The sequence below is a fragment of the Spea bombifrons genome, chromosome 8 (assembly GCF_027358695.1).
Source record: "Spea bombifrons isolate aSpeBom1 chromosome 8, aSpeBom1.2.pri, whole genome shotgun sequence".
Classification (NCBI taxonomy): domain Eukaryota; kingdom Metazoa; phylum Chordata; class Amphibia; order Anura; family Pelobatidae; genus Spea; species Spea bombifrons.
The window spans coordinates 11,588,706-11,614,742 of record NC_071094.1 but is presented as its reverse complement, the minus strand read 5'-3'; the positions used below and the strand labels follow the sequence as shown (position 1 = coordinate 11,614,742).

The window sequence follows — 26,037 nt, the reverse complement described above, 5'->3', positions numbered from 1 at the left end:
TTCTAGTTATGAAGGAATCCTAATGAATTGGGGAGCTTTATAATAAATAGATATGTTTTCCTTTGAAATGCTGAGATCCACCATTAGAAGCCCTTTTGATATATTTTTTAAAAAGCTCATTAGACTGAGGGTATGATGTATGCTGTAGTAAATCACTGTGGCTATCTCTGCCGTACCAAGCACTCAAGGTCAGGTATGCAAAAGAGATGGGCACAGAAGCCACTCCTGCAAGATCTTGCAAAAAAAGAAAAGTTAAGAGTGGCTTCCAGATGTAAAGACCTTGAAAGAAGAATGCCAGGGTGTCATGGCCATCGCCGTACCAAGGTGTGTTTGGGTTCATGGACACAAACTTGTAGCTATTTACTTGTCTTAATGAACAGAATAAAGAAAATGTGTGCATAATATTACCCCTAAACACTATTGAAGGTGCTTTAAATAGAATGTATATCGTTGATACGGAATCTATTTTAACGACTGAATTCACTTGTTTGTTGTAGCTGCAGCAGTAGAATTGAAATGTACCTAGGACAGACAATGGCTTGTTCTAAAATAGAATGGTGCCAATGAGCAAATATGGCTTTTTATGACAGAAGAATGGGCAGACTCCATGGGCCAAAAGTTTCTTATCGGCTGTCAAAATCTAAATTTCTTTTGTTAATGGGAACAGATGCTCAGAAGAAAGGAAATATGAAGTGAAGACATACGGGCATGTTGTTGCAATATTTTATTTACAATATGCTTTAACTGGAGCTTCAGACGTCTCTGGGATGAATGCATAACATTAAATTTAGAATTCGTTTTTATTTTAGTGAATCTAGGATACAAAATATGAACTTTTGCATACATTAGTAAAAGAAGTAGAATGCAGAAAAGAATCATACCACCCTGACAGAATAAGCAAGAAGAAAAAGACACATTTTTAACACAAAGAAACATTATTTTGTTAAGAAATGTTTGCTTAAAAATGGCCTGGCAACAGATAAATACTGAAGTCTTTGGACATAGCATTAGGAGCGCTGACGGGTGAAGGGAAGAACACGGATAATCTTGTTATCATGGCGCCTGTCAGTGGATGGTATATATTAGGCACCAAAACATTTGTCCACAAAGTAAATGTGTTAGATGCAGGAAAAATGGGCAAGAGTAAGGACCATCAAATTGCGATGGGTCAGACCATCTCCAAAACAGCAGCTCTCGTGGGGTGATTCGGTCTGCAGCGTTCAGTACCTATAAAAAGTGGTCCAAGGAAGGAAAAGCGGTGAATCGGCAGCAGGGTCATGGGCGGCCAATGCTCATTGTTGCACGCGGGGGCAAGGGCAACCTGAGTGGTCAGATCCAGCAGACGAGCTCATGTATCTCAAATTGCTGAAAAAGTTAATGCTGGTTCTAATTAAAAAAGGTGTCAGAACACACAGTGCATTGTAGTTTGTTGCCCATGCTGACCCACTGCCGACAGCACCTATAATGGGCAAGTGAGCATAAGAACTGGACCACGGACCAATGGAAGAAGGTGGTCTGGTCTGATGAATAATGTTTTTTTTAACATCACTTGGATGGCCGGGTACGTGTGCTTCTCTCACCTGAAGAACACATGGTACCAGGATGCATCCATGGAGGCCCCATCTTGCATTTTACAAAACTTAAAGGATCTGCTGCTAACCTTTTGGTGCCAGATACCACAGCACACCTTCAGAGGTCTAGTGGAGTCCATGCCTCGACAAGTCAGGGCTGTTTTGGCAAAAAAAAAAAAAAAAGGGGACCTACACAATATTGGGCAAGTGGTCATAATGTTATGGCTGATCGTTGTATGTAAGAAAATCATCGTATTGTTTTTTATGTCAGGTTATGATTGAGAGATTTTAACAGCTACCAAATAAGTGTATAATTAAACACTCAGCACAGTTTTACAAAGTATGTAAAGTGTGTTAACCTTCATTAACAGGTATGTTCTGTGGGGAGACAAAATCCTGAATATGCAATCAGGTTAAGAGGACCAGTGTGAACAATGTTAACAGTTTGCGAGGAACGGAGCAGAGGTCTTAAAAAAAAAAAAATGATTGCTTCTGCATTTTGTTCCTTATTTATAGTATAAAATTTTTATCTATTGTTCTTAAGCTTTCTCAAACCACACAAAATACTTTGGCCTTTGAAGGGTCATATTACCTATTCCTGCTAAACCTTAACTATAAAATATACAAAACTGCCTACCTTGGACAGTAAAAAAGTATGAGAGGTTTCTACCAGATGCAAAAACCTTGACAGATGAATGCCGGGTGCCACGACCATCGCTGTACCAAGGTGTATCACTGGTTCATGGACACAACCCTGTAACTATTTCCTTGTCATCAGCAACAGATTAAAGAAAAAGTGCGGATAATATGATCCAAAAACACTATTGAACATGTTTTGATGTAATAATTTATGTTACTAATTGCACAAGACAACATAGTTCGGATTTTGTACCACCAATGATTTTCCATTTAACATCCTGCATAAGTTTCTTGCCACTGAACTTTTATAATGTGTTGTAAGGTTCTTTTTATTGAACTCACTGGTATCTCTGAAGTGCACAATACGTTGTTTAGATTCATTTTAATTGCCTTTATGTAAATGTAAAATATGTTTTTGAGTTCTGCTAAATTGTTTTATGAATGTTTTATTATACATGCGATATATGGCAGTGGAAAAAAAAATTTGCCATTACAAGACAAAATTTTGTTTTTAAGGAGAAACAATTTTAATACAAAATAAAAAGTAATATTCAGTGTTCACTCCAAAGACTTGAAATGGAGATCTATCATAAAAATGAAAATTACTGATAACATTCAGAGAATATGCCCCAAAACCTTAAAGTCATTACGTATGCACGTCTCATTAAATTACTATTATTAGCAAAACATTCTTTTGTTGTTTAGCACTTCTCTCAGCTGAGCTCTTAGACATTTCAGATATTTCTTCTGATTACATATATTCAATCAAAATACTCAGAAAAACTGCACATCATCTCACTCCCTTTTGTTTCTACATCAAGTTTCAGTTCAATGCTGTGTTATTGTGGCACAAAACCTGGGACTGCAGAGGGGACGTTGTGCTGCAGCGCTGACCATATACCTACAGGTAAGCGATAAAAGGTTGTTGGTGGGGCTACACTGGAATATTGACGTCCCCAATACTAAACATATCGCCTCACTGTTCACACTCACTGTACATTATGTATACCAGGGGCGTAACTAGAAACCTCAGGGCCCCGGTGCGAGAATCTGTTAAGGGCCCCCCCACCCCCAACCCATCTATCCCTTTCTCACTATCTACCCTCTCCCTCCCTACCCCCCTTCTCACAATCTACCCTCTCCCTCCCTACCGCCTTCTCACAATCTCCCCTCTCCCTCCCTACCGCCTTTCTCACAATCTACCCTCTCCCTCCCTACCCTCTTCTCAAAATCTCCCCTCTCTCTCCCTACCCCTCCTTCTCACAATCTCCCCTCTCCCTCCCTACCCTCTTCTCACAATCTCCCCTCTCCCTCCCTACCCCCTTCTCACAATCTCCCCTCTCCCTCCCTACCCCCTTCTCACAATCTCCCCTCTACCTCCCAACCCCCCCTCTCACAATCTACCCTCTCCCTCCCTACCCCCACCTTCTCACGATCTACCCTCTCCCTCCCCCCCTTTGTAGGTCACTTACCGTCAACTCCTGTGTTGGGAGCGTGAGGCGTTTGTCTCGGGTGCCGGCGCTTCACTGTTGAGCGCCGGCATATGACGTCATATGACGAGACAAACGCCTCACGCTCCCAACACTGCACTCTGGGCAGCGCTGAGGCAGGCGGCGGCGATGGCGGCAGCGGCGGGGAGCAGAGGCATCCTGGATTTGTGTCAGTCAAGGGGGCCCAAGAGTTGCAGAGGGGTCGTTTTCAGCAACCGCTCGGCACCCGTTGGGCCCCCCTGACTGACAGAACTCCAGGGCCCGGTTGCAGTCGCGACCCCTGCGACCCCGGTAGTTCCGCCACTGATGTATACTTTGTTTCTGGTGCCACTGAAGTAGAATGAGTTCTTTTCTGGTTAACAGCAGAGAAATCTCAAAAGCTAAATGTGTGTTTAGGCAAGAAACAATGCTGCCTTTAGCATTACAGTACATCTCCTGTGGGACCCTATCATAAAGTTTGTCTGTCAACTAAAAAGTAAGGGTGTTTGTATATTATTATTATTATTCTTTATTTCTAACGCGCCGACAGATTCCGTAGCGCTGTACAAGGTAGAAAGGTTACAGATAATGTCAGGTACAATACAACAATTGGCATACAGACACAAGAGGAATGAGGGACCCTGTTCCTGTTGGATTTTCAGAAATAGTCTAACTCAACTTTTATAGTTAACAGCTTTAATATGTATTGTTATTAACAGCCTGAAGCTAAAATCATGGGCATGATTTTAGTTTAAAAACAGATGCAAGGTGCATGTGAAAAACTTTGGGTTTGTTATAATAGATAGATGTGTATTAATAAAGGTAATTTCAGCAGTGTTAACTGTGAATACCAATGCATAAATAGAAAAATTCATTAATTGTGAATTTGCAATAATACATAATTGCTAGTTCATATAACAGGGGAAAGGGTAAATGCAGTGTGAGTATTGTGGTCAAGCATTGGTGTGAATGCCAGTCACACCACCTCTTGTTTAAATCAGACCCTAGCACACACCAACTTTGAAGACACAAATGGTTTTGAATCCCTCTTGAATATATTAAGGAAATCCTGATGAAAAGAAATGCAAGCTATGAACGTTCTTCTTGTGTTTAGAATATAACAAGCACCAGTGATTGTTTTAACCTCTTAATCACAAAGCACTGCAGACAGACTGGCAATGGATGTGTTAAAAGTTCAATCAGAAGCGTTCTGCATCCATAACCAGCTGCTGACATTTCCACACCCCCATATCTCACTCACTGTGCGAGCATTCAAACACCACATGCTCTTCAATGCCTGCTTAATTTCCTTAAAAGATTGCAAAAAAGGCTTTTAAAAGAATCCTTCCCCGGCAGCTATTTAACTGCGCTCAGAAGGGAGGAGATGTATAAAAAGGCATCGCTATAGGAGATAGAAAGGGAGAAATTTTTTTTAGTACCAAAGGGGAAAAATAAATAAAAATAAAATATAAAATGTTTTAATCATGCATAGATTTCAGTGCTGGCAGTTTATGTCTTGCTATTTAAAGGACTCTTGTTAAGGTTATTTGGGAAATGCCTTTGTTTTACCTGACTATACTAGATGTTCCTTTGCCTAGGGGTTGTTCAAGACATGTATAGGGTACACCCTTGTTACATCCATTGAGATAAAAGGCGCATATTAAAATATTTCTTTAATCCACCTATAATGGATAATTAAATTATAACAGTAAACCATTATTTTCATTTATTATACATAAATAAAGGCATTTATGGTAGTTCACAAGGCTACTTAAAGTGTTTCAGTTATTACATTTATTATAACAATTATTATTAGAATTTGCTTCTGTAATTGGCATAAGTGGCAGGCATTCTATTAGGTTAAACTAGAATAATAATTTATTGTGCTAGGACACATTATAGCTGGCAGTAGGATGGATGAGGATTATTGGATTTGATGTTTCACAAAAGTTGAAGTGCTTGAGTTAACTGTGTTCTATATGTGATCTAGAATAATCCAGGTAACTATTTTGCATACCAAATACTACATTTTAGCTTTCCAAAACCTGTAAGAAAATACAGAGTAAAAGGTGCATTTTACATAAATGGATATAAATCCAAAATAGTATGTAGTATGTAAATCTAAAAAATACATACTGCTATGCATATATGCAACGTGTACTTTATCCAGGGTAATTACTACAATAGGTGGGCACACAAGGTTAACAAAATGGCACTTTCAATGTCACATCCAGGTAAACATTTTAATTAGAATTCCTACCATCTTAGCAGTGAACTAAGCCAACATTCACTTACAAAAAGGAGGACATTTTATGTATAGATGTAATCCAAGTCATTCCTTATTAAAATAATATGTATAATAATATATTTATAATAATATAAATTAATTTTGGGGTAGAAATGTCTTTGTTTTTGAAAGAAAAGCACATTTTGTCCATTAGCCCCTTAAGGATCAGGCTTTTTTTTGTCAATGTTTGTTCCCTTCTTGACAATGGCTGTTTGACAAGTTCTTTTTTGTGATTGTGTTTAGCTATATTTTTCTTCTCTCTCATTTACTGTACCCACACAAATCATACATTTTTTTTTTTAGAAGACAAGAAAGGCTTTCTTTAGATACTATTATTTTCATCATATTTTCTAACTTACTATAAAAATATTTACGGTGAAAAATTTAAAAAAACAAATACATTCAGACTTCTATTTGAGAACTGTTTTACTCATATACAAAACCCATTAGAAAAATCTGATACATACATTCTAAAATTTGTCCTGAGTTTAGAAATTCCCAATGTTCTATGTTTTTTCCCCAAGTTATAGGGCAATAAGCTTGTGTACTGTATAAGTGTATTGCTATTTCAAAACAATTTTTCCAAATCTGGTAATACTGTACTCATGTCCTATTTGGGATATTTTTGAATGTGGCTAATTGAATTTGTTCCATTAGACCCTCTTTATTAAAACTAGAAACCCCTGGGTATTTCAAATGGTTGCATTGTAACACTGTCCATGTCTTCATTCTACCACCAAGGTTTGTGGTAGAAATTTGTATAAAAATATTTTACAAAAAAATATTTTAACTCACGCATTTACTCAGTGATGTATTTTGAGACAAAAAAGTTAGTACATTATAAACATATGTAATATACAATATAGGTATGTATTAATATCTATATTAGGCTGCATTATATTCTACAACACATCCCACAACACGTTCTTCCCTTCCCAAGTCAAGCTTGTAATAGGGCTACCAGGTCTTAAAGTTTGCAATAGGGCCACCAGGATAGGGAGTAATAGTACACAAGGTCCAGAAAGAGGCTATTGGACCCCAATGCCTGAAAGGAGGTCATCTGGGTCTCAAAGTCCACAAAGAACCTAAACACAGGTGGAAGGCCACAAGGGCCAATGAGGGGGACAGTGACAGCTCAGGGAAGCCGGCACCCCTGCTTTCCCAGGGCCCATACATGGGTACTGGTGGTATCTACTGATGGCGGCCCTGGATACAATTCCATGTTAGAGGACCATAACTGATTGTGGATTACGGTTAATTTTTTGAGTTTTATGACATACATTTCAATATTATAGTGTACAAGTTTAGCATTAAATCACTCAGCATTCAGTTATGGTGTTCTCCATCTTGAAATGAAAATGCAAGGGTTAGTTTCCAAATGTGATTCATTTTGGAGCAATTCCAGTAGTCTGTGCTTCTCTGAATATGACTTCACCCACTACAACTCCGTACATATCTTACTATGATCCCTCTGCACAATATATCATGCACCCACCTTCACCCTGTATTTCCCTAATAACTTACATATAGGCAATATTTCTCGTATAAGAAATATAACAGCTTTACAAATCACATCTGACTGACTACGGCAGGCACTATATTTCCACTGCAAAGAAAATCAGTGACTGTGATTAAAGGTGCAGTGCCTACTGCTCTAGCATGTCATGTAATAACAATAATACAGATTGTTCATTTAGTGACATCTCTTAATTATTGAATTCAGGAGTTTCAATCAGACCCATTGCCACAGGATTTTGCCCATTCATCCAGTAGAGTATTTATGAGGCTTGGCTTGCAATCTTCGTTCCAGTTCATCGCAAAGGTGTTTGATTGTGGTTGATGTCTTTATGGACCTTGCTTTGTGCATTAGGGCACAGTCATGTTGGAACAGAAAAGGGCCTTCCCCAAACTGATCCCACAAAGTTGGAAGCATAGCATTGTCCAAAATGTCTTTGTATTAGGCTTTCCCTTCAATGGAAGTAAGGGTCCCAACCCATGAAAAACCATACCATTATCCCTCCTCCACCAACATTTACAGTTGGCACAATGACACAAAGGCAGGTGATGTCCTCCTGGCATCTGCCAAACCCAGACAATTAGAGATGTGAGGCTTGCATGCAGCTGCTCAGCCATGGAAACCCATTCCATGAAGCTCCCGCCGCACAGTGTTTGTGCCTGATATTAATGCCAGTAGACGTTTGGAACTCTTCAGCTACAGAATGATCAGAGAGATAGTAACTTTTACGCATCATGCGCCTCAGCACTCTGTGACACTGCTCTGCAACTTTATGTGGTCTTCTGCTTCTTCAGTGTTGTCCCTAAACACTTCCACTTTCCAATAATACCACTTACAGTTGATGTGGTATATCTAGCAGGGATGAAATATCTAGAAGGCAGTTTCCTTTCGTAGTACGAAGCTTGCATTCACTGAGATCTTCAGAATTACCTATTTTTGTCACAAATGTTTGTAAAGGCAGACTGCATGACTGCAGAGTGCTTGATTTTACACACCTGTGGCAATGGGTCTGATTGAAACACCTGAATTCAATAACTAAGAGGTATGTCCAAATACTTTTGTCCTTACAGTGTTTGTGTTTATGTATATATTTATTTATATAGTATTTGCCCTACTGGACTGTAATGTATTCTATAATTTCAAGAATTAAGCATTTCCTGAAAAAATAATAGCAAGGCAAATATGACACAGTTAATAAGATTCTACGCTCTGAGAAATAATAATGAGTATGTTCCAGTGACATACTTAGTTATATGACTCAGATATCGGGTACACTAAATCATTAGTTTATGTAGTTACTAATATATAATTGCAATTGATTAATACTAATAGTCTCAGTATATGATCTCTACCATGAGAATACGCTGTGGGTTTGGCATATGTACACTGCACAAAAAATTCAATGTCATAAAAACCTAAAGGTTTAATGCACAGGAGCTGTATCGATAGCTGTCCATTCCCTGTAACGCTACATTTCAACATCAACAAAAAGATGGATTAAACAACATAATGTCTCACCTCCTGTATGGTTTGCAGAAGGCAGACTCCCCACATTAGATCTAATGGGAGCTAAGAGTGGGGTCACATGAAAAACATTCAGCTTTAGAGCAGACCAAAAATCTATAAAATAAGTCATTTACTAGTAAAAGTTCTCTTGCTGGAACATTATGTGGCATCATTTTCAGCATTAGTGAAATAAAGGATCAAGAAAAGCTGTTTGCTTGAGAGCAAAGAAATGCTGTCATTCTGAGTGCATCAATACGAGGCCCGCAGAGCTCCTACTTGGTAGCTCAGCCCTCTTAAATAATGAATTGTTAAGAGCCCCTTATTATGAGATTTCCATTAAAAACAAGTGACAAAAAGCTTTACGTTCACATATGTGAAATACAGACTAACAAGTGCAAGAATAAATGGGAAAGTCTGATACTGCAATCACTGGCTCTGACGAGAGGCCCTCACCTTCCTGACTTCAGAAATAATACAGACAGCATGTATTGTATGGTAATCTTAGACCATTGTTACCAGACTGCTATTCATCATCTTTTATGGCAGATTCTAGAACGTCCATTAACACCTGGGCTTTTTTCCTTCCACTTCAGCTACCATAAATAAGATGCTGTATCCTGCAATGAGCCGATTTTTGTTTTTGGGGGGAGGGGATAACACTTGCACTGCTTACACCGGTTGGCGTTCTACTCAAACTATTCTCAAAGTTAATTTAGTAAAACAATAAACAAAATTAGAAGCTAGGATTTGGGACCTAAAGATTATTGTGGCATAAAATCATAAATTTAAAACACAGAGTCAACTCAAAGGTCAGGAGAAAGGAATAAGCAGGTGGATTATCTCAAAAAGATTTAAAGGTGAGCAGATAATGTAATAAAGCATCCGGAAAAGCAAGAAGAATGCTAGATTGAATAAAAGCTCATTTATTTGTCCAGTTCTGGGGCCCCTCTCATTTATGATTGTTTTATGGTGTATCATAAGGAAGTAGATTAATAATTATATATATATATATCTATATTCTGATGAAAGTCAGCAATGACTGAAACGTTGACTTGACTTTTGCTGACCATACTTTGAGAGTGCTTTGTATGGAAACTGCTGGTTACTGGCACCAGGCTTGGAATATTTGGAATGGTGTGCAATAGACTTTGTGAGTAAATATACATATACATATATATATATATATATATATATATATATATATATATATATATAGATAGATAGATATAGATATATACACACACACTGTATTGGCCTGATTATAGGCCGCACCCTTATAGTTTGGTGCTATTTTAAAGAAAAATGTATTTTTAAAGAAAAAATAAACAATGGAATGGTAAAACAGTATTTTACCTAATGAACAGGAATGCATGTATTTTAACATTTTTGGCATCTATTATGCAGTTAATCCTGTTTTTGACAGGACATGTTATATACAAACAGAAATTTGGAAAACCAATAGCCATTTGAACCCCTTCAGGACCGACTTTTTTTTAAATATTTAAATTCCGTGCTGGTGATTCGCTTCAAAGCGCCTCCCCTCGCAATCCCAGCGTTCATAGCGACGCTGGATCGCGCATCATCAATGACATACCTGGTACGTCCCGGTCTACCAGTGACCTTTGACCAGTAAGTACCAGGTACGTCCCGGTCTTGAAGGGGTTAAGGTCCCCCTCAATTTATAGATATGCTACTCTGCCCCCCCGATATGCCTTATAGCCCCTATATGCCACTGCCACCCAGATATGCCTTATACCCCCTAATATGCCCCTCTGCCCCCCCAGATATGCCACACTGCCCCCCCCGACTGTTTAGTTTTAAGCTTCCAAGCAAACTAAATGTAAAAAAACAATAGTTTTGAAACAGGATTGCACACCTTATGTTACATGGCCTATAACACATTTCCAAAATCAGTACTTTTCACTGAATTGTCAAATTTTGGTTTAATTTGGATTTACATACAATAATATTTTTCTATTTTTTAATAAATTAAATTACTCATATTAAATGTTAAATACGGACTCAAACCACAACTTTATCTCTCCTTGAAAAAAAGATTTTAGTTCATATGGGTACACCATTCACAGAAAAGGGGAATAATTGTAACACATAGCGGAAATGCCAAATAGCTCTAATAGTTAGGGTACAAAAAAAACCTGATTGTGAAGGGGTTAAAAAAAGACAGACTAGATGGATCAATATGCTCTTGCACACCCTCACAGGCCTATATATCTATGGTGTTCACAAGGAAAACTAATGTAGAATACATTCATTTATTATTACAGTCCTAATAGTATATTAGAGAGACCTGGGATACAGCTGATTCATCATACAGCATTATTCTCAGAACAATAATCAAGGTTAAAAGCTTCTAAGCTTAATATTAGCTAAAAGTTGCCTTCCTGTATGAATTACAAGTAATTTACAATACAGTACCAGCACTGCCTCTGGAAAACTCCTAGATCATCAATGTGTGGAATGCAGAGAGCACTCAAGTATTTTATCTTCATTCTTCATAGATTAAAAAAAAAATAACTCAAAATATTAAGTAGCGTCTGAACTACAAGCACGGTGGGCTAACGTTAATCACCTGTGATACACGTGGCATGAGCATTGCATTATGGGATATATCGCTGGTATGGTTCCAAAGAGTCTCACTTGAAAGAAATGTTATTGCGTGTTTTAGACACATCATTTTGGAGTTTGGAAAGGAAACTTGTAAAAAATAGAAAAAAATATTCTTCCTTTTGTGTTTTATTGATTCCGAGGTAAAATGTTTTTACTGTCAATACAATAGTATCTCTTATTGATCTAAAGAGAGCTCGCCGAGTTACTGAGCGAATAACTTCTCTTAATGAGTACAATGTATTTTATAACTCTTATATCCATTGATAGAACTTTATGAAAGTCAAACTTCACTACACAACATGTTAAGCAAAAATAGTAACCACTACAAACACTATTTACAATAATTGAGTTATTACTAATAACGTGAATAATATTAATGGTGACATATTAGCAAAATAAGGCATCATAAAACTAAACTATAAATAACTATAATATATATATATAAAAAAAATACTATTGGAATTTGTTTAATGTACATAAAACTTGCAATACTTATGCAAGAAATTTGCAAACCACTTCTGTAATACACAGGAAAATGTTTAGAAGTATCTAGGGAAAAAATCACTGCAAGCTAATCAAAAAGTGAAGGCAGGAATAATCTTCTGGAAGCAACACGTAGTGTCTGCAAGTCCATCAAAGCAAAACCAAGCCCAAGTGTCATCAGGATATCACTGCAACATATCATGGAAACGGATAGTCTGTGAAGCTGCTTGTGTTTCTGTCTAAAGAGAACCAAAGGGTTAAATCACCGCAGCGAGAGGGGAAATGTCTTTTACTGCAAGTCCTAGAACAATGTTTCAAAGCAGTTTCCCATCACACTCCTCATAACTCAAACCTCAACTCAGGTCTGTCATTGCAGAGCAGATGGAAAATATTAAGGTAAAAGGGCCGACTGGATGGGTCAGCCTTCCGTCTCTGCCAAAAGGCCTCATGCTAACTACAAGCAGATTTGCAGGCGGCCTTTCTGCTCTGTTACAATCTGAGATCTGGCACATCCTTTGCCCCGACTACCAGCAGGAGGGCAGGAGGCCAGCTGAGCACGGCTACTGTGCCAAACAGACTGTGCAAGGCCTTCCTGCTTGAATGCTTCTACAGAAAGACCGAAAGTCCATGGCCCCTTTTGTAAACAACTCCTTGTACTTCAGGCTGCAACTGTGCCAAACCATCCTGAAGGCTCAGCGTCAAAAGGTGGCACAACTTAATCCCTCAACAAGCGAGGAGGGAGCAGAGTGGGTCTGAAGAGTTCAAGAAAGGGAGGTATAACCACTGGAGGTCAAGATGGCTTCACCTGCTACGTGCTTAACAACAAGCTAAAACTGAGAGGTAAGCATTTTTAGCATTGCTGGCACCCTCTCTGATGCCACTTCTCCGACAGCAATCAGCAGCATGGGAGCAGAAGAATTAAATGCATATTAACAGAGAAAAACGATTCTAAACTGGCCATTCCTGTTAAATTGTATGCATTTGCAGCTAGGGACCATATGGTAACCTGGGGTTTCTCTGTTGTTAAGTGCATTGGTTTGCCTTACAGAAAATGTACATGAAGTTTGTTTTTAACTAACAATTCAAAAACGTGAAGACCTATCGATGCTTTTTCAAAAATATAATTATGTTAGAAGCAGTATTAACAAAGAAGAAAGACATTTAGTATAACTTGCAGGCAGCAAATGAGTCCAATCCAAGGATCCCAGAATTCATAGTGATATCGGTTTTCTCAGCACCACCAGAACCTCTTTTTATTAGAAAGAAAATCACAGCTACTGAAGAATGCCAGGCATACCGATGTGTTAAATTCACACATAAACAATGTTTCTGGATTTCAGGATTTCACCCGTGCCGTACCCCTTCTGTGGAATTCCGTTCATCGTTTCGGCAGGTACTCCCTCGTACACAACTTTCAAAAGCTTTCTGAAAACCCACCTTTTTTGGGAAGTGTACATCCTTTCCTCCTAACACTCTCAGCCATCATCCTAATCACGCCATCCGAACGATCAACAACCTCTCCTATTGTTTCACTTCCCCATCAACCACAGACTAGATTATAAGCCTGCAAGAGCTGGGCCCTCTTCTCCTTTTGCACCAGTTTGCCATTGTGTGTGACTTTAAATTATCCCACTGATTGTAACAGTGCTACGGAATCTGCTGGCGCTATATAAATAATTGCCATGTAATGTTATATATCTGGATCTCTATACTACTTTTTACATAGAACTGAGTATTATGTAAACATAAGTCGTTTCAATTTCATAACGATTGCACAAAGATATCAAGTTTGAAATAAACAGGTGAAAACATTCATTGACTTTTTAAACATAAAGAGCAATAAAAAGTGAGACCGTTTAAAAAGTAATTAAATTAAAAATGTAATACTTTGAAATTTGTGGTATATGACAATTACACACACATTTTTCATTCAGGCATCTCCACATCAATTGCAATATATGCACATTTTAAGTGTGTGTGATGACAGAGGAAACTTGATTTTCTTTTCTAAAAGCATCCAAGAAGAGGACCATCTTTACTACGTTGCAAACACAAAGCAGAGCAGTAATTTTATCATGTGCTAAGTAGCAGCCGGCTTCCCTCCAGTAAGCCAGTGAAGCTTTATTGAGGGGATGCTAAATGTTTCTATACGAAGTAATCCATATATATAGTTTTACAAAGAGCCACAGAAAGTTAGTAGCTGAACACTACTGTTTCAGCACCTCATTTTAACTTACAGAACAAGAGAGAGCTGACAAGGAGGCAGGAGGGCAACTGCACCCTGAGCTACTTTAATTTCAGGATTTTGTGCAACTTCCTGAAGTCTTTTCACATCTTTTACTTGCAATTCTACATACAATTAGAATGTCTGGAGTAAAGGCTGCATATACATCATAGATGGATCCTTTCTAGGCTTTTTTTTATAGTTTGTTGAACCCACCCAGGGCTGACCTTACCATATAGAGAAATAAAGACTAATCTGTAGGGGGCATATCCCACTGCCCACTAACCACACAGGACACTGGGGAGACAGGGACTCCTGCGTACCTCTGCAGACTGACCATAAGCAGGTGAGTTAAAAAGCAGCTGGGTAAATTAGGATTACAGAATATTTCTTATGGCTTTAGCTTGTTTTATTTCACATGCAAAATATTAATTGCATGCATATTTACAAAAGGTAGGTACAAATTTGCTGCATGCCACAGTTACTATTGGTCATATAAATATGGGAGATGATATGTTTGGGTTTTGTACACAGGAGCTGTACAAAATCATGTATATGTCATCATATATGATATGTATATGTCATCGTTGAAACTCCCTGGAGCCTCACAATCAAGGAGACTGAAGATGGCAAGGAGAGGCCGAGAAGAAAGGGCAAGGCTTGGAGCTAGGCTTTATTTTTATAACTTGTTTTTGCAAATAAAAGTCACAGTTTACTACAATATTACTGTTTCTGAGACTTATCATATATATACACACATACAGTGATGTATCTTGGCTAAGCAGCACCCCAGCTACCCACCAACATATTTAAGAATTACATGAAAGGGTACAAAGTGCAAGTCATATTTTGATGGCTGCAAAGCAATGTCTGGCGATCAGTAGCTATCATTTATCATTCAATAGCAAGAAAAGCAGATGCGTTAATCCCATTATACCATTTCTTAACTTAATTCTTAGTTTCTTCTGCATGTATATTTACACAATTAAGAAAATTCCTAATATCGAAATAATGAAATGTGGTGAACTAAAATTATTATACAATTATTCAATGCATGTTACCTAATTCCTGCAGACATATACCTTATATTCTCATACAACTTTTAAATATCACCTTACAAGCCACATTTGGGGTTTGTAGGGTTTGAAAAGTGGTCTTTTTGTTGATGACTTGACCATTGTGTTGGTTGCCATGGTGATGCAACCACTTCTAGTTGGTTTTAGGCAGGTGTGAAAAATGCTGTAAATTATTGAAATTCTTTTCAAAATAGACATTAATGGTTTAACTTTTATTGTTTAACAAAATGCAAAGTATGTGAACAGAAGAAAAATCTAAAACAAATCAAATATTTGGCGTGACTACCCAAGGTACACTTGCACAAGTCAGGGATTTTGTAGGCATATAGACAGGTGGATGATTAAGCAATTATACCAAATGGGTGCTAATGATCATCAAATTAATACATAGGTTGAAACACAACCATAAACGGAGATAGCCGTGTAGAAGGAATAAAACTGGACGAAGAACAGCCAAACTCAACAAGGTCAGATTGCTGAAGATAGTTTAATGTCAAAAGTTATAAACCACGGCAAGCCTGAGCACAGCAAAAGGCATATGGTAGTTATACTGTATCAAGGTTTCTCCCAATTTCAAGGCAGACAGAGGTTTCCAGATGTTCTGTCCAAGCTCTTTTGAAAAAGCACAAACGGGCAATGTAGACGCAGTTGTCAGCCAAGGAAACCTAGTGGGGCAGACGAAAGACACATCATGCTTACTTCTCTTCGCAATTTTCAGTCCAGCAGGCCATCAGCTTAGAACTGGCAGAAAACAGTGGGATCCTGGTACACTCATCTACTGTCCGGAGGAGTCTGGTCAGAAGTGGTCTTCATGGATGACTTGCAGCCAAGATGCCATACCTCTGACATTGAAACAAGGGAAAGGCAGCAAGTACTCTGGATTGATGAGTCAAATTTTTTGGCCGGTTTTGGCTGTAGCAGAAGACCGTTTGTTCACCGAAGGGCTGGAGAGTGGTACAATAATGAGTGCTTTCAGGTAACAGTTAAACATGGTGGTGATTCCTTGACTGTTCGGGGCTGCATTTCTGCAAATGGAGTTGGGGATTTAGTCAGAATTAATGGTCCTCTTAATGCTGAGAAGTGCAGGCAGATACTTATTCGTCACGGAATACAATCGGGGAGGAATCTGATTGGCCCCAAATGTATTCCTGCAGCCCCAAATATACAGCCAAAGTCATTAAGAACTATCTTCAGTGTAAAGAGGAACAAGGAGTCCTGGAAGTGATGGTATGGCTCCCACATAGCTGATGTTTTGAACAATCTACCTGCCAAGTTCCTTAAAAAACTGTGTGCAAGTGTACCTAGAACAATTGATGCTGTTTTGAAGGCAAAGTGAGGTCACACCAGAAAACTGATTTCGATTTTTCTTCTGTTCACTCGCTTTGTATTTTGTAAAATCATTAAAATAAACTATTAACACATGTTTGTTTTTTAAGGCATTCTTATGTTACAGTATTTTTCTTACCTACCTAAATCCTTTGCACAGTAGTGTGTGTATATATAAATATGCACTTTGCACTAATATAAAACCTTAGAAGCCTTATTTAGTAAATAAATAAGTACACAGCAGTGAAAATGCCTTCATTTTCCAAAAACAATGATCTTGAATAACAGGATGTTTACAAAAAATAAGAGATTGTAAAACTCATGAGTCGTATGTAAAAAAAAATAAATAAATAAATAAATAAATAAGGAATTGGATTTCATTATTTAACACAAACTCTAACAAAATATAATATTTACCTGCTTTATGCATGTTGCCTTCTTTAACCCTTTATGGATGAAAATGATAGGATGCTGTTTTTAAGAGGATAAGGAAATGCTTTTATAAAAGCCACATATCTTCCATTGCCACTAGACTATGGGGGAAATTATTGTGTGTATGTTTTATTTCTGGCAGATGGAACTGGTTAAACACAAGAACGCATTGAAAGTTAAAGGTATCACAATTACTGTGTGTTAAGGTTCTTCAGTGTGCACACAAACACTGGTACTCAGGTCCTTAAGCTGCTTCTCTTCTATGCATCAATGCCCTGCCAGTTGGCAACCCCAAGCCAGGAAGCTGTCAGTGTCAATTGAGCTGAGGCTATGTGGTTCTCACTGGTGAAGGGGCGTCCTCTGTTTCAAAAGCATGGGAAAAAAGGCTCTGCACTCCTTCCATAGGAGCTGGCGACTTCCACTGACTGCCGTTCGAAAGAACTGTGAATCGGCTTTAACAAAGGCTTTCTGTGGCTGAGTTCTGGCTAGGACCCATGTCAACAGATTCCAAGGTCGCAGGTCACACTAACTAACATCTATTCCCAGCAGAGCCTGCTCTCAGAGCAGGCTGGAAGTAGTACAAATTTGGAATTTTTGTCTAATCCCCCGAGATATTCCTGATCCTTCCACATGTTTCTGCTCAATTAGAAACAATTCTCACTTTGCACCACGTGAGAGGCCTCATCGGAGACTGTGTTCAATGAAAAGAAAGTATCCTGTCAGCCAGAAGCAGAGCGGTACACAGTCAATTATGTTATGCCTGTGTTTGCAAAAAAATAAGTGTACATATACATGTATGTAGAATTTAGACAGCATATTATGTACATAGATTATATGTATACATATTTAACAATCTCAACGTATAACAGTATGACTGATGCATACAGTTTATTAATGTAGCTTTCAAAAGTATTGGTATAGGAAGATTACAATGTGGGATGAATCAAAGTATATCATTTGGGGCTTCCATTAATTCCCAAGGTCACATTTATAGTTTGCTTGAGAAATGTTCCACAGACCTTCAGAGGTTTACATGCCAGAAGCATGTTGAGTACTCCTACTGCTGTTGATACCTCAATGTTCATGTTCTCATGCAAACAGACCCTGCATGCAGCAGAGCCAGTGCTGGAGCTGACTGGAGGTGACTACATCACATGCAAGGAGATGCATTTGGCATCTTCTGCAGGGCATTTACCTAGGGGTGGGGAAAGGGGAAAAACCATCATAAAAGTGCTTATGATGGCTGAAGTGTCCCTTTAAGTATTAACATAAGATGATCTACTATTTTGTAGGTGAGAGCCATGAGCTGCGTGCAGAGGTCTGTTTAGAACCCAGTGTGTGTCTGTGTAAATGCTTCCTATTGATTTCAACAGGAGCCATTTCCTGCTGCTAATTGGCTGTTTAAGCTGTCCATCAGTGACATGAATATTCAAACTGATTATCTTTTATTTATATAGAGCCAACAATTTACGCAGCTTTTCATCCAATACGTATATTCAAGGGGTATGACCAGACTAGAATTGACAGACTAAGACAAACCGATACATTAGGAGGAGAGAGCCCTGCTCGCAAGCTTACAATCTTGAGGGAATGGGGTGACAAACATTAGACACAGAGAAAGGGTGAGAGGTAGTGTGGGGTGGTATCAGTGACAGGGAAGTTATAGCAACTAAGCTTTCATGCTTCTCTGAAGAAGTGAGTTTTGAGATGTTTCTTAAATGTTGGAAGGGAAGGTTGAAAGCTGAAGGTTCTGCGGAAGTAGGTATGGGGTAGCATGAGTGCAGTCTTGTAGACAGGAAAAGGAAGTGGTGATACGTGAGGAGGAGAGCCTTCGTCCATGGAAATAAAAAGGTTGAGTAGGGGAGTATTTGTTTATGAAGGCAGAAATGTATAGATGAGCAGTGTCATGGAGGGCCTTATATGTTAAAAAGGATTTCAAACTTCATTCTTAAGGTAATCAGGAGCCAGTGGAGGATTTCACAGAGGGGGGAAGCAGAAGAAGAGCGGTGTGCAAGGAAGATAAGCCTAACAGCAGCATTTAGAGTAGACCGCAGAGGAGAGAGTCGAGACAGTAGAATGCCAACCAGAAGAGTGTCGCAATCGTCAAGATGGGAAATGATAAGGGAATGAACAAGAGTTTTTGTGAATTTTTGGGTGAGGAATGGGCGGATGAGAGAGATGTTTTTTTTTAGATGTAAGCGGCTGGATCTGGCCAGAGACTGAATGTGAGGGATGAAGTAGAGAGATCAGGAGAAGACAGGTAGATTTGGGTATCATTGCATATAGATGATACTGGAGGCCAAATGAATTGATTAGTTTGCCAAGAGATGAAGTATAAAGAGAGAACAGCCATGGACTGATCCTTGGGGGACGCCAACCGAAAGTGGAAGCGGTAATGATGTTTTGCCAGGGAAGCTGACAGAGAAAGAACAATTGGACAGATATGAGGAAATCCAGGAGAGAGCTGTATCTCAAAAGCCTGTAGAAGAAAGCAAGTGAAGAAGAAGGTGGTGATTGACCATATTAAAACCAGCAGAGACATTTCATTGGAAGGACCTTACGGCCACTAATTGACAGTTTAGGCTGCCAGATTTTTCACCCTTGCTGTAAATTCTTTACCAGGAAAGCGTTTTAATTTATTTTTGTTTTGGAAAATTGCATATTGAATTACTCATAGAGTATTGTCATGTTCAACCATACTGTTTATATTGCACCTATCATAACTGTTCATAAGATATACAATTCTGATAAGGATGACATTCCAACACAGTATTAGAATTTGTGTTGGATATATATGGAAAATAACATTACCAATTGATTTGAAATGTGTTGTATTACTGATTCTTCATTTGTTCTTGGTCGTCACTATAATAATGTCAAATGGCAACACATCGAAGGCATTTGCAGTGTAACCTGTCTGAATTGGTATCTGAAAAGCATTCTCACATAAAGATATTGTAAAGTACATTGCAAGTGATTCACTGTCTCTGTCCCACGGTTACCTGAGCAGAAGTTCTTATTGAAATTCAGAGGCTGGTTCTGGTTGGGTTCTGTCATTAAATGCATGCCAAAAAGTAGCAGAAAGGTTTATAAGCATCAGGTGCATTTTATCCTTGTGTCTACATTCAGGATTTAATTTTTCCCAGCCAGGGTCAAGGAAAAGGGAAGGTCCAACTATATCTACAGAGTGCTTGTCACTTGACGAGAGACTTGTCATTCTCCACCCACATGGTAAACGCCACAAAAGAAACAAGAGCATTGGATACAATCTGGAATCACATGTTCATTTTTGTGTTTAGGTGTATAGCAATTATTCCACCTTTGGGATCTTCGACTATCGTTACTTTTCAGGCATTTCAGTAAAGTTACACATTAATGGTTTTGGTTTACCAAAGTACTAAGTACCTGAACTAGCAAAAGGTAGCACTGATGTGGGAGCATCAGGACAGGAGCCAAGAGAGAATACAGTTTTGCCAGTGCTACAACACGACCATCCTTTGTGTCCTTTGCTTATAAACAGAGCAAAGAAGGCTAGACAGACCAGTATATCACATACTAAAACGGGTGGTAAGTGAATAACTGTACAGGCAATCTTGTGCCCCCTATTTGTAGACGGAAAAATATTTAATTGTGATAATAATGTCACCTCTACGCTTCATAATGCAATTAAAGTATTAAGCACTGATTAATCCTGAGTTTATTTTTTATACAAAAGGTCAACAACTTATAAAGTTACAGACATAGCTTTACAAAATCTTTGTTCAACACAACCGGTGATTTCTTTGGCAGCTCTTAAGTCTTTTTAAACAATTTTTGCAGTATCAGCAAATACAAGTAATTACTTCAATGGACGCAACATCTTCTTTAATCTTTACTGCAACAAAAAAGGCTTGATTAAAAAGAACGGTTCACTTGCGAATATGCTCCCTAATTTCTATAGTATTTCAGAGAAAAATATATCCCAAATGGAAGACAAAGCCCTCTGGATTCTGCAGTTAATGAGATACAATCGTGTTCACCTCTCACTCATGTTTACAGCTAAATCCTGATGAGTTGTAAATATAGTTTCCTCTTTTTTTCAAGAATCTAAGATAGCGATGAATAGTTCAGCATCTAATAAGGCATTGGGAGGTAAATGCTCCATAGTCGATGTATATGAGCAGACATATGAGCACATCCATACTCCTAGCCAATGACTTGCTGATCTGTGCTAGCATCAGCTGCATCAGGGAAGCCAGCATGGTCGCTGTAATAACCCTGTACTCTGAACTATGTGCACAGGGTCATGTAACATACATGATCCCATGGTAGAATCACGGCAGCTCCCGGCTCCTGTGTTGTGTGGCTGCCATCTACATGAAATTAGTTGAGCCCCACATTAAAACACAGATGGCTTCAAAACAGGAAGGAATCCGTATAAAGAGGTAAAATAAATAGGTCTTTGAATCATGGCAGAGTTTGCTAACAACTTTTTAGATATGTTCATTTTTTTAGATATATATAGACACATATCGGGAGGCTTAAGCATCACACACGTGCAACTGATATTATTAATTAATGGAGAACAAGGGGTCTTTTTAAAAAGAAGGGGGGTTGGAGGGGCATGTAGGGGATGGACGAATGGTCATTGAACATGGGGAGATGGGGTAGAGACTGAAGGCGGGAGGGGATGATTTTTTTTTCTAGTACATTATATTACCGCACAATGAAAATAAGGTAAAAATGAACATCTTTATAAATCACCTATCCCTTAAATTCTCATGAGATAATAACTTTTTAATAAATCAACAACTCAAAGATCCCTTGCAACAATGCACTAGTTTGCCAAGCCAAATGATTTCCCAAATGTTTTCATGGCTGTGTGTCTGGCATCTCCCCATTCCCTCTGCATAAGGAAAATGGATATAGCCGTATAAGATAGAGAGAGTCTTTATACATCTTCTCAATAAAATATAAATAAAGTCACATGCGCTTTTAGGACCTCAAAGGTCTCTTTCTTGGATGGAACCATCTGAGGACAAGACCTCTGAGGACCAGAAAGGTTATGTGACTTTATATTTTAATTCTTACGTCACCCCAACAAAAAGTAACAACTTCAACTAAAGACTATTTCCCCTAAGAAAGTGTAGATGGAGTTAACACTGCATTGACTCACTTGGCTCGAGTAATAATATATCATCGATATATCTGCCACAAGCTTCCTGTGTGCATAATGCATCCAACAGTTCTGCTGTGACCCTCATATTTTCTTACACATGAGATTGTGTACCACCACAGCCCTGCATCCTCGCACTGACAAGCAGTTCAAGGTTCTGTAAACCTTCATGACAACTCACAAACTGCAGCAGCCTCACATCCCTCCAAAACCAGGATCTTCTTCAACTTAAATATACAAACTTTTGCTATGAGATAAGTTCTGACAGCCGCAGATAAAGACACTCGCAGCTGAGACCGTTCTGGCTACTTCCTCCACACGTCACAAACTATACAGAGTTATGGTCAAGAGAGGGGTTTAGGATTGGCGACAAATGAAAAGGGCAAATCGGCCTGAAAACAATACAGGATGTGAGTTATCACAGCTACATACCATATGTGCATGACAGGACATTAAGGGCACAAGGCAAAATAAAAGTAAAATGACCAGAATAAAAAGTGCATACAATACTTAGTTATATAAGTCAAAGATGAACAATCAAGTTCAACCTGTTGATCCAGAAGAAAGGATCAGTATTGCCTATGCTAAAATTAAGCTGTAGGAAAGCATCTTTTTTTGATATATATATATATATACTAAATCAACCAAAACCAGTTTCTCAGTGCATGATGGCTTAATTATACACTGGAACTCAAGTGAAGGGCTTTTAAAAGCAAGAGTCGGAGTCAGGATTTTAAAATGAATCTTGAAGCACACAGCGATGGGTGTAGAAGATAAGTCTTGCACCAGCATTCATGGTGGATAGTAGAGGAGCGAGATGGGTTAGAGGGTTAGACCAGCTAATGCTTTGTTGCAACGGTCAAGGCGGGATGAAATGAGGCCATGGACAAGAGCCTTGGTGTAATCTTGTGTTAGGAAGGGACAAATGCGGGCAATGTTTTTAAGATAGACACGGCAGTTATTTGAGACAGACTGAATGTGGTGGAAAATGAGAGGTCAGAATCAAGGGTGACACCAAGGCAGTGAGCGTGAGGGGACTTTAAGGGAAATTGAGGAAGGAATGTTAGCATTGGAGGGAGGGAATAATGTATGTTTTTATTAGTCTCTTATTTCTTCATTGCTTATGTGCTCCTACCACTCCATATTCTTGATCTCTATGACCTCTAATCTTTCATTTAGTCTCAATTTCAGGTCATAATTGTGAATCAGCTAAACCCACACAGCAATAAAACCAAGAGAGTTGCTAAAGCAGCATCACACCATGACAATAAACAAAATGTCCCACACAGACAAACCTTACCTTAAGATACAAAAGCAGCTTTTAGCTCCTGAAGATAACCGACAGAAGCCAAATCTCTGTTTGCTGTCAATGTCAGTCAGCACAAATGTAAAGTTCTGCCCAACTTGGCTGGCCGAGAGACTGAAAATTACAGGAAAAAATTATGTAAAAATGCATATAACTCAATGCTCCCTTAACAAGGGGACACATCAAAGTGAATCGATACACGTTGTATTACAGATCTTAAATGCTACAACAGGTATTCTAGCAGCACTTCTGTGAGTAAATAAGAAATTAAGTGCAAAGAAGTCATATATAGAAGCAGTATTAAACACGACATGGGTATGATTTCAAGGGCACATGAAAACTGACATCCATAAATCACACTCTCCAAATTTTCAGGAAATATATAGATTAAGTTATGTTTGTAAATGAAGTTTTCTGCTTAAAAGCATTTAACATATAAATCAACACTGTAAGCTGTACGGGAACCCACAATGGACTGCTATTAATTGCTACATGTGGTGCAGTCAATGAAATGCAGTAAAGCATTCATCATTATGAATCTTTAGTGTTCCCCCCAACCCAGCCACATAGGAAATTTCCAATAAGGATATAATTTTAACTAGATAAGGACTAGCAAGTTTGCTACCCCAAAGTATGAAGTATGGTTAGCATACATTGATCGGACCTTAAAGAGAAACGTCTACCACTTGTTATTGCTAGTATCAAAATTAAAAATATTACAAATGGTTCTAGCTCTTTCATAATAATATAAAAAAAAGGCTCAGAGTTACCCAGCTGGACACGCTAATGAAAGTCTTTGGAGGAAAGGAAAACAAAAGCTTTAGTGCTATGTGGATAGATCTCCAAGTAAGCTTGAGGTGGTACACATAGTGGTTAGAGAGTTATATATTTGACCTGTAGTCATGCACTTCAAGCCAAAGCCATTTAAAGGGACGACTTAGTAATTATATGATACCCAAGCGGTCTCTTTATATTTCCTTGTTGTTCTGCAGAACCTCCTCAGATGTATTTGCCCCTTTGCCCATCGCCCGGATATTTTACTTGCGGGTTAATGTGTTTGGCTAAATATATGTCACTGCACATGATACACATACCGCCGGTCAGATTCGGGACTGGCTGGGGGAACGATAAGGCCTACTAAGTGCACACAAGCAGAACGTGCTCCCAGTTATTGCCTGCCACTTCCTACCTGCTTCAATGTAAGCACTTTATTTTATTTTTGGGGATAGAACAGTAACAATGCCAGAAGTAATCATTCAACACAGATCCAACATTTTTTAAAATTTAGTACTGAATACGTACACTGTGAATTCTGTTATTTGGATTTTTACATTTTAATTTTCCTCGTACTTTCCATATATTGTAAATAATCCTTTTCTACACGACTATTATAAATCATCTCAGGCTATCTTTGTAGATCTTTTTAACATGTGATTTTCTTTATTTATTAAAATGGTTACAGTTTAGCTCTTAGGGGGCCTAAAAATGGCACCTAAAAATGTTTCCATTCCTTTTTGTTACCGTAGACAGAAAAGGTTCTAAAGGTACACATTTAGATAAAGACATATATAGCTGGGCGAGTAAGAGTCAACTATTCAAGAGTGGGCCCAGTTCATGTCAAGATTCTGTACACAATATATTTCCTCATATAGGAAAACACAGTTATTGTCCACACAGTTATTTCAAAAACGAAAAAGCCAAATTGCTACCTGTCCATGCAGAACGGGAAACAAAACTTGGCGACAGTCTGAAGGACGTCCTGTGAAGAGATAAAGAGGCATCAGTGATATTTGAAGAAATGAAAGGGATTCTAAGAAAACACATAAAATTACGTTTAAAAAACAACATTAAGGCCAATGGTTCGATTCTACTGAACATCTCGAGTCTTAACCTGACTAATATGGTCCAAAGTGCCTTGATCTTTTCACTAAGGGAAGCATTTAAAACAGGAAGTTCCTGGCAAAGAAAAGCTTAATAATGTAGCGGTGGGATATACTGAAAGAATCTCCCATTTCAGAAACCACCAGGACCTGCTAATCCTCCACCTCAGTTACAAACACCGAGGACATACACTCAGGAATTAATCAGAGGATAGGTTGAGAACGCAGACAGTGAGAGGCCGAGGGAGAAATCTGCATAGAGATCACTCCTCCAGGGACAACCGGAGCATATGGGGTGCGGGAAAGTGAAACCGTCCCCTTCCAGCTGCCAGCTCCAGTGTCTGTTACCTAGAAACCAGGGCCCTGGGAATGTACCCACACGTCACTAGAGCAATGTGTCACACACCGGGCAAAATGACAAAACAGCTTCCGATATCAGAAAAATCTTCGGATACCATTTATTTTGTTAATAGCAGCTTTTTGGCACATACAGTAAAAAAAATAAATAAATAAAAAAAAAAAAAGCGAGAACCTACAAA

The 26,037-nt window shown here is 38.6% G+C and overlaps 1 protein-coding gene across 5 annotated transcripts in view; it reads right to left on the bottom strand.

Moving 5' to 3' along the window:
• The window catches only part of DENND1A (DENN domain containing 1A), a 263,707-nt gene that overhangs the window by 174,556 nt on the left and 63,114 nt on the right, over positions 1 to 26,037 (bottom strand). For 4 of the 5 annotated variants that reach the window (XM_053473723.1, XM_053473725.1, XM_053473724.1 and 1 more), the window contains exons 4-5: positions 25,328 to 25,377; positions 23,613 to 23,732 (exon numbers count right to left, since the gene is read on the bottom strand). In XM_053473723.1, the coding sequence (XP_053329698.1) occupies positions 23,613 to 23,732; positions 25,328 to 25,377 (170 nt within the window). Of the gene's footprint in view, positions 1 to 23,612; positions 23,733 to 25,327; positions 25,378 to 25,648; positions 25,682 to 26,037 lie in introns of those variants that run through there. The other variant, XM_053473727.1, reaches the window with a different exon arrangement.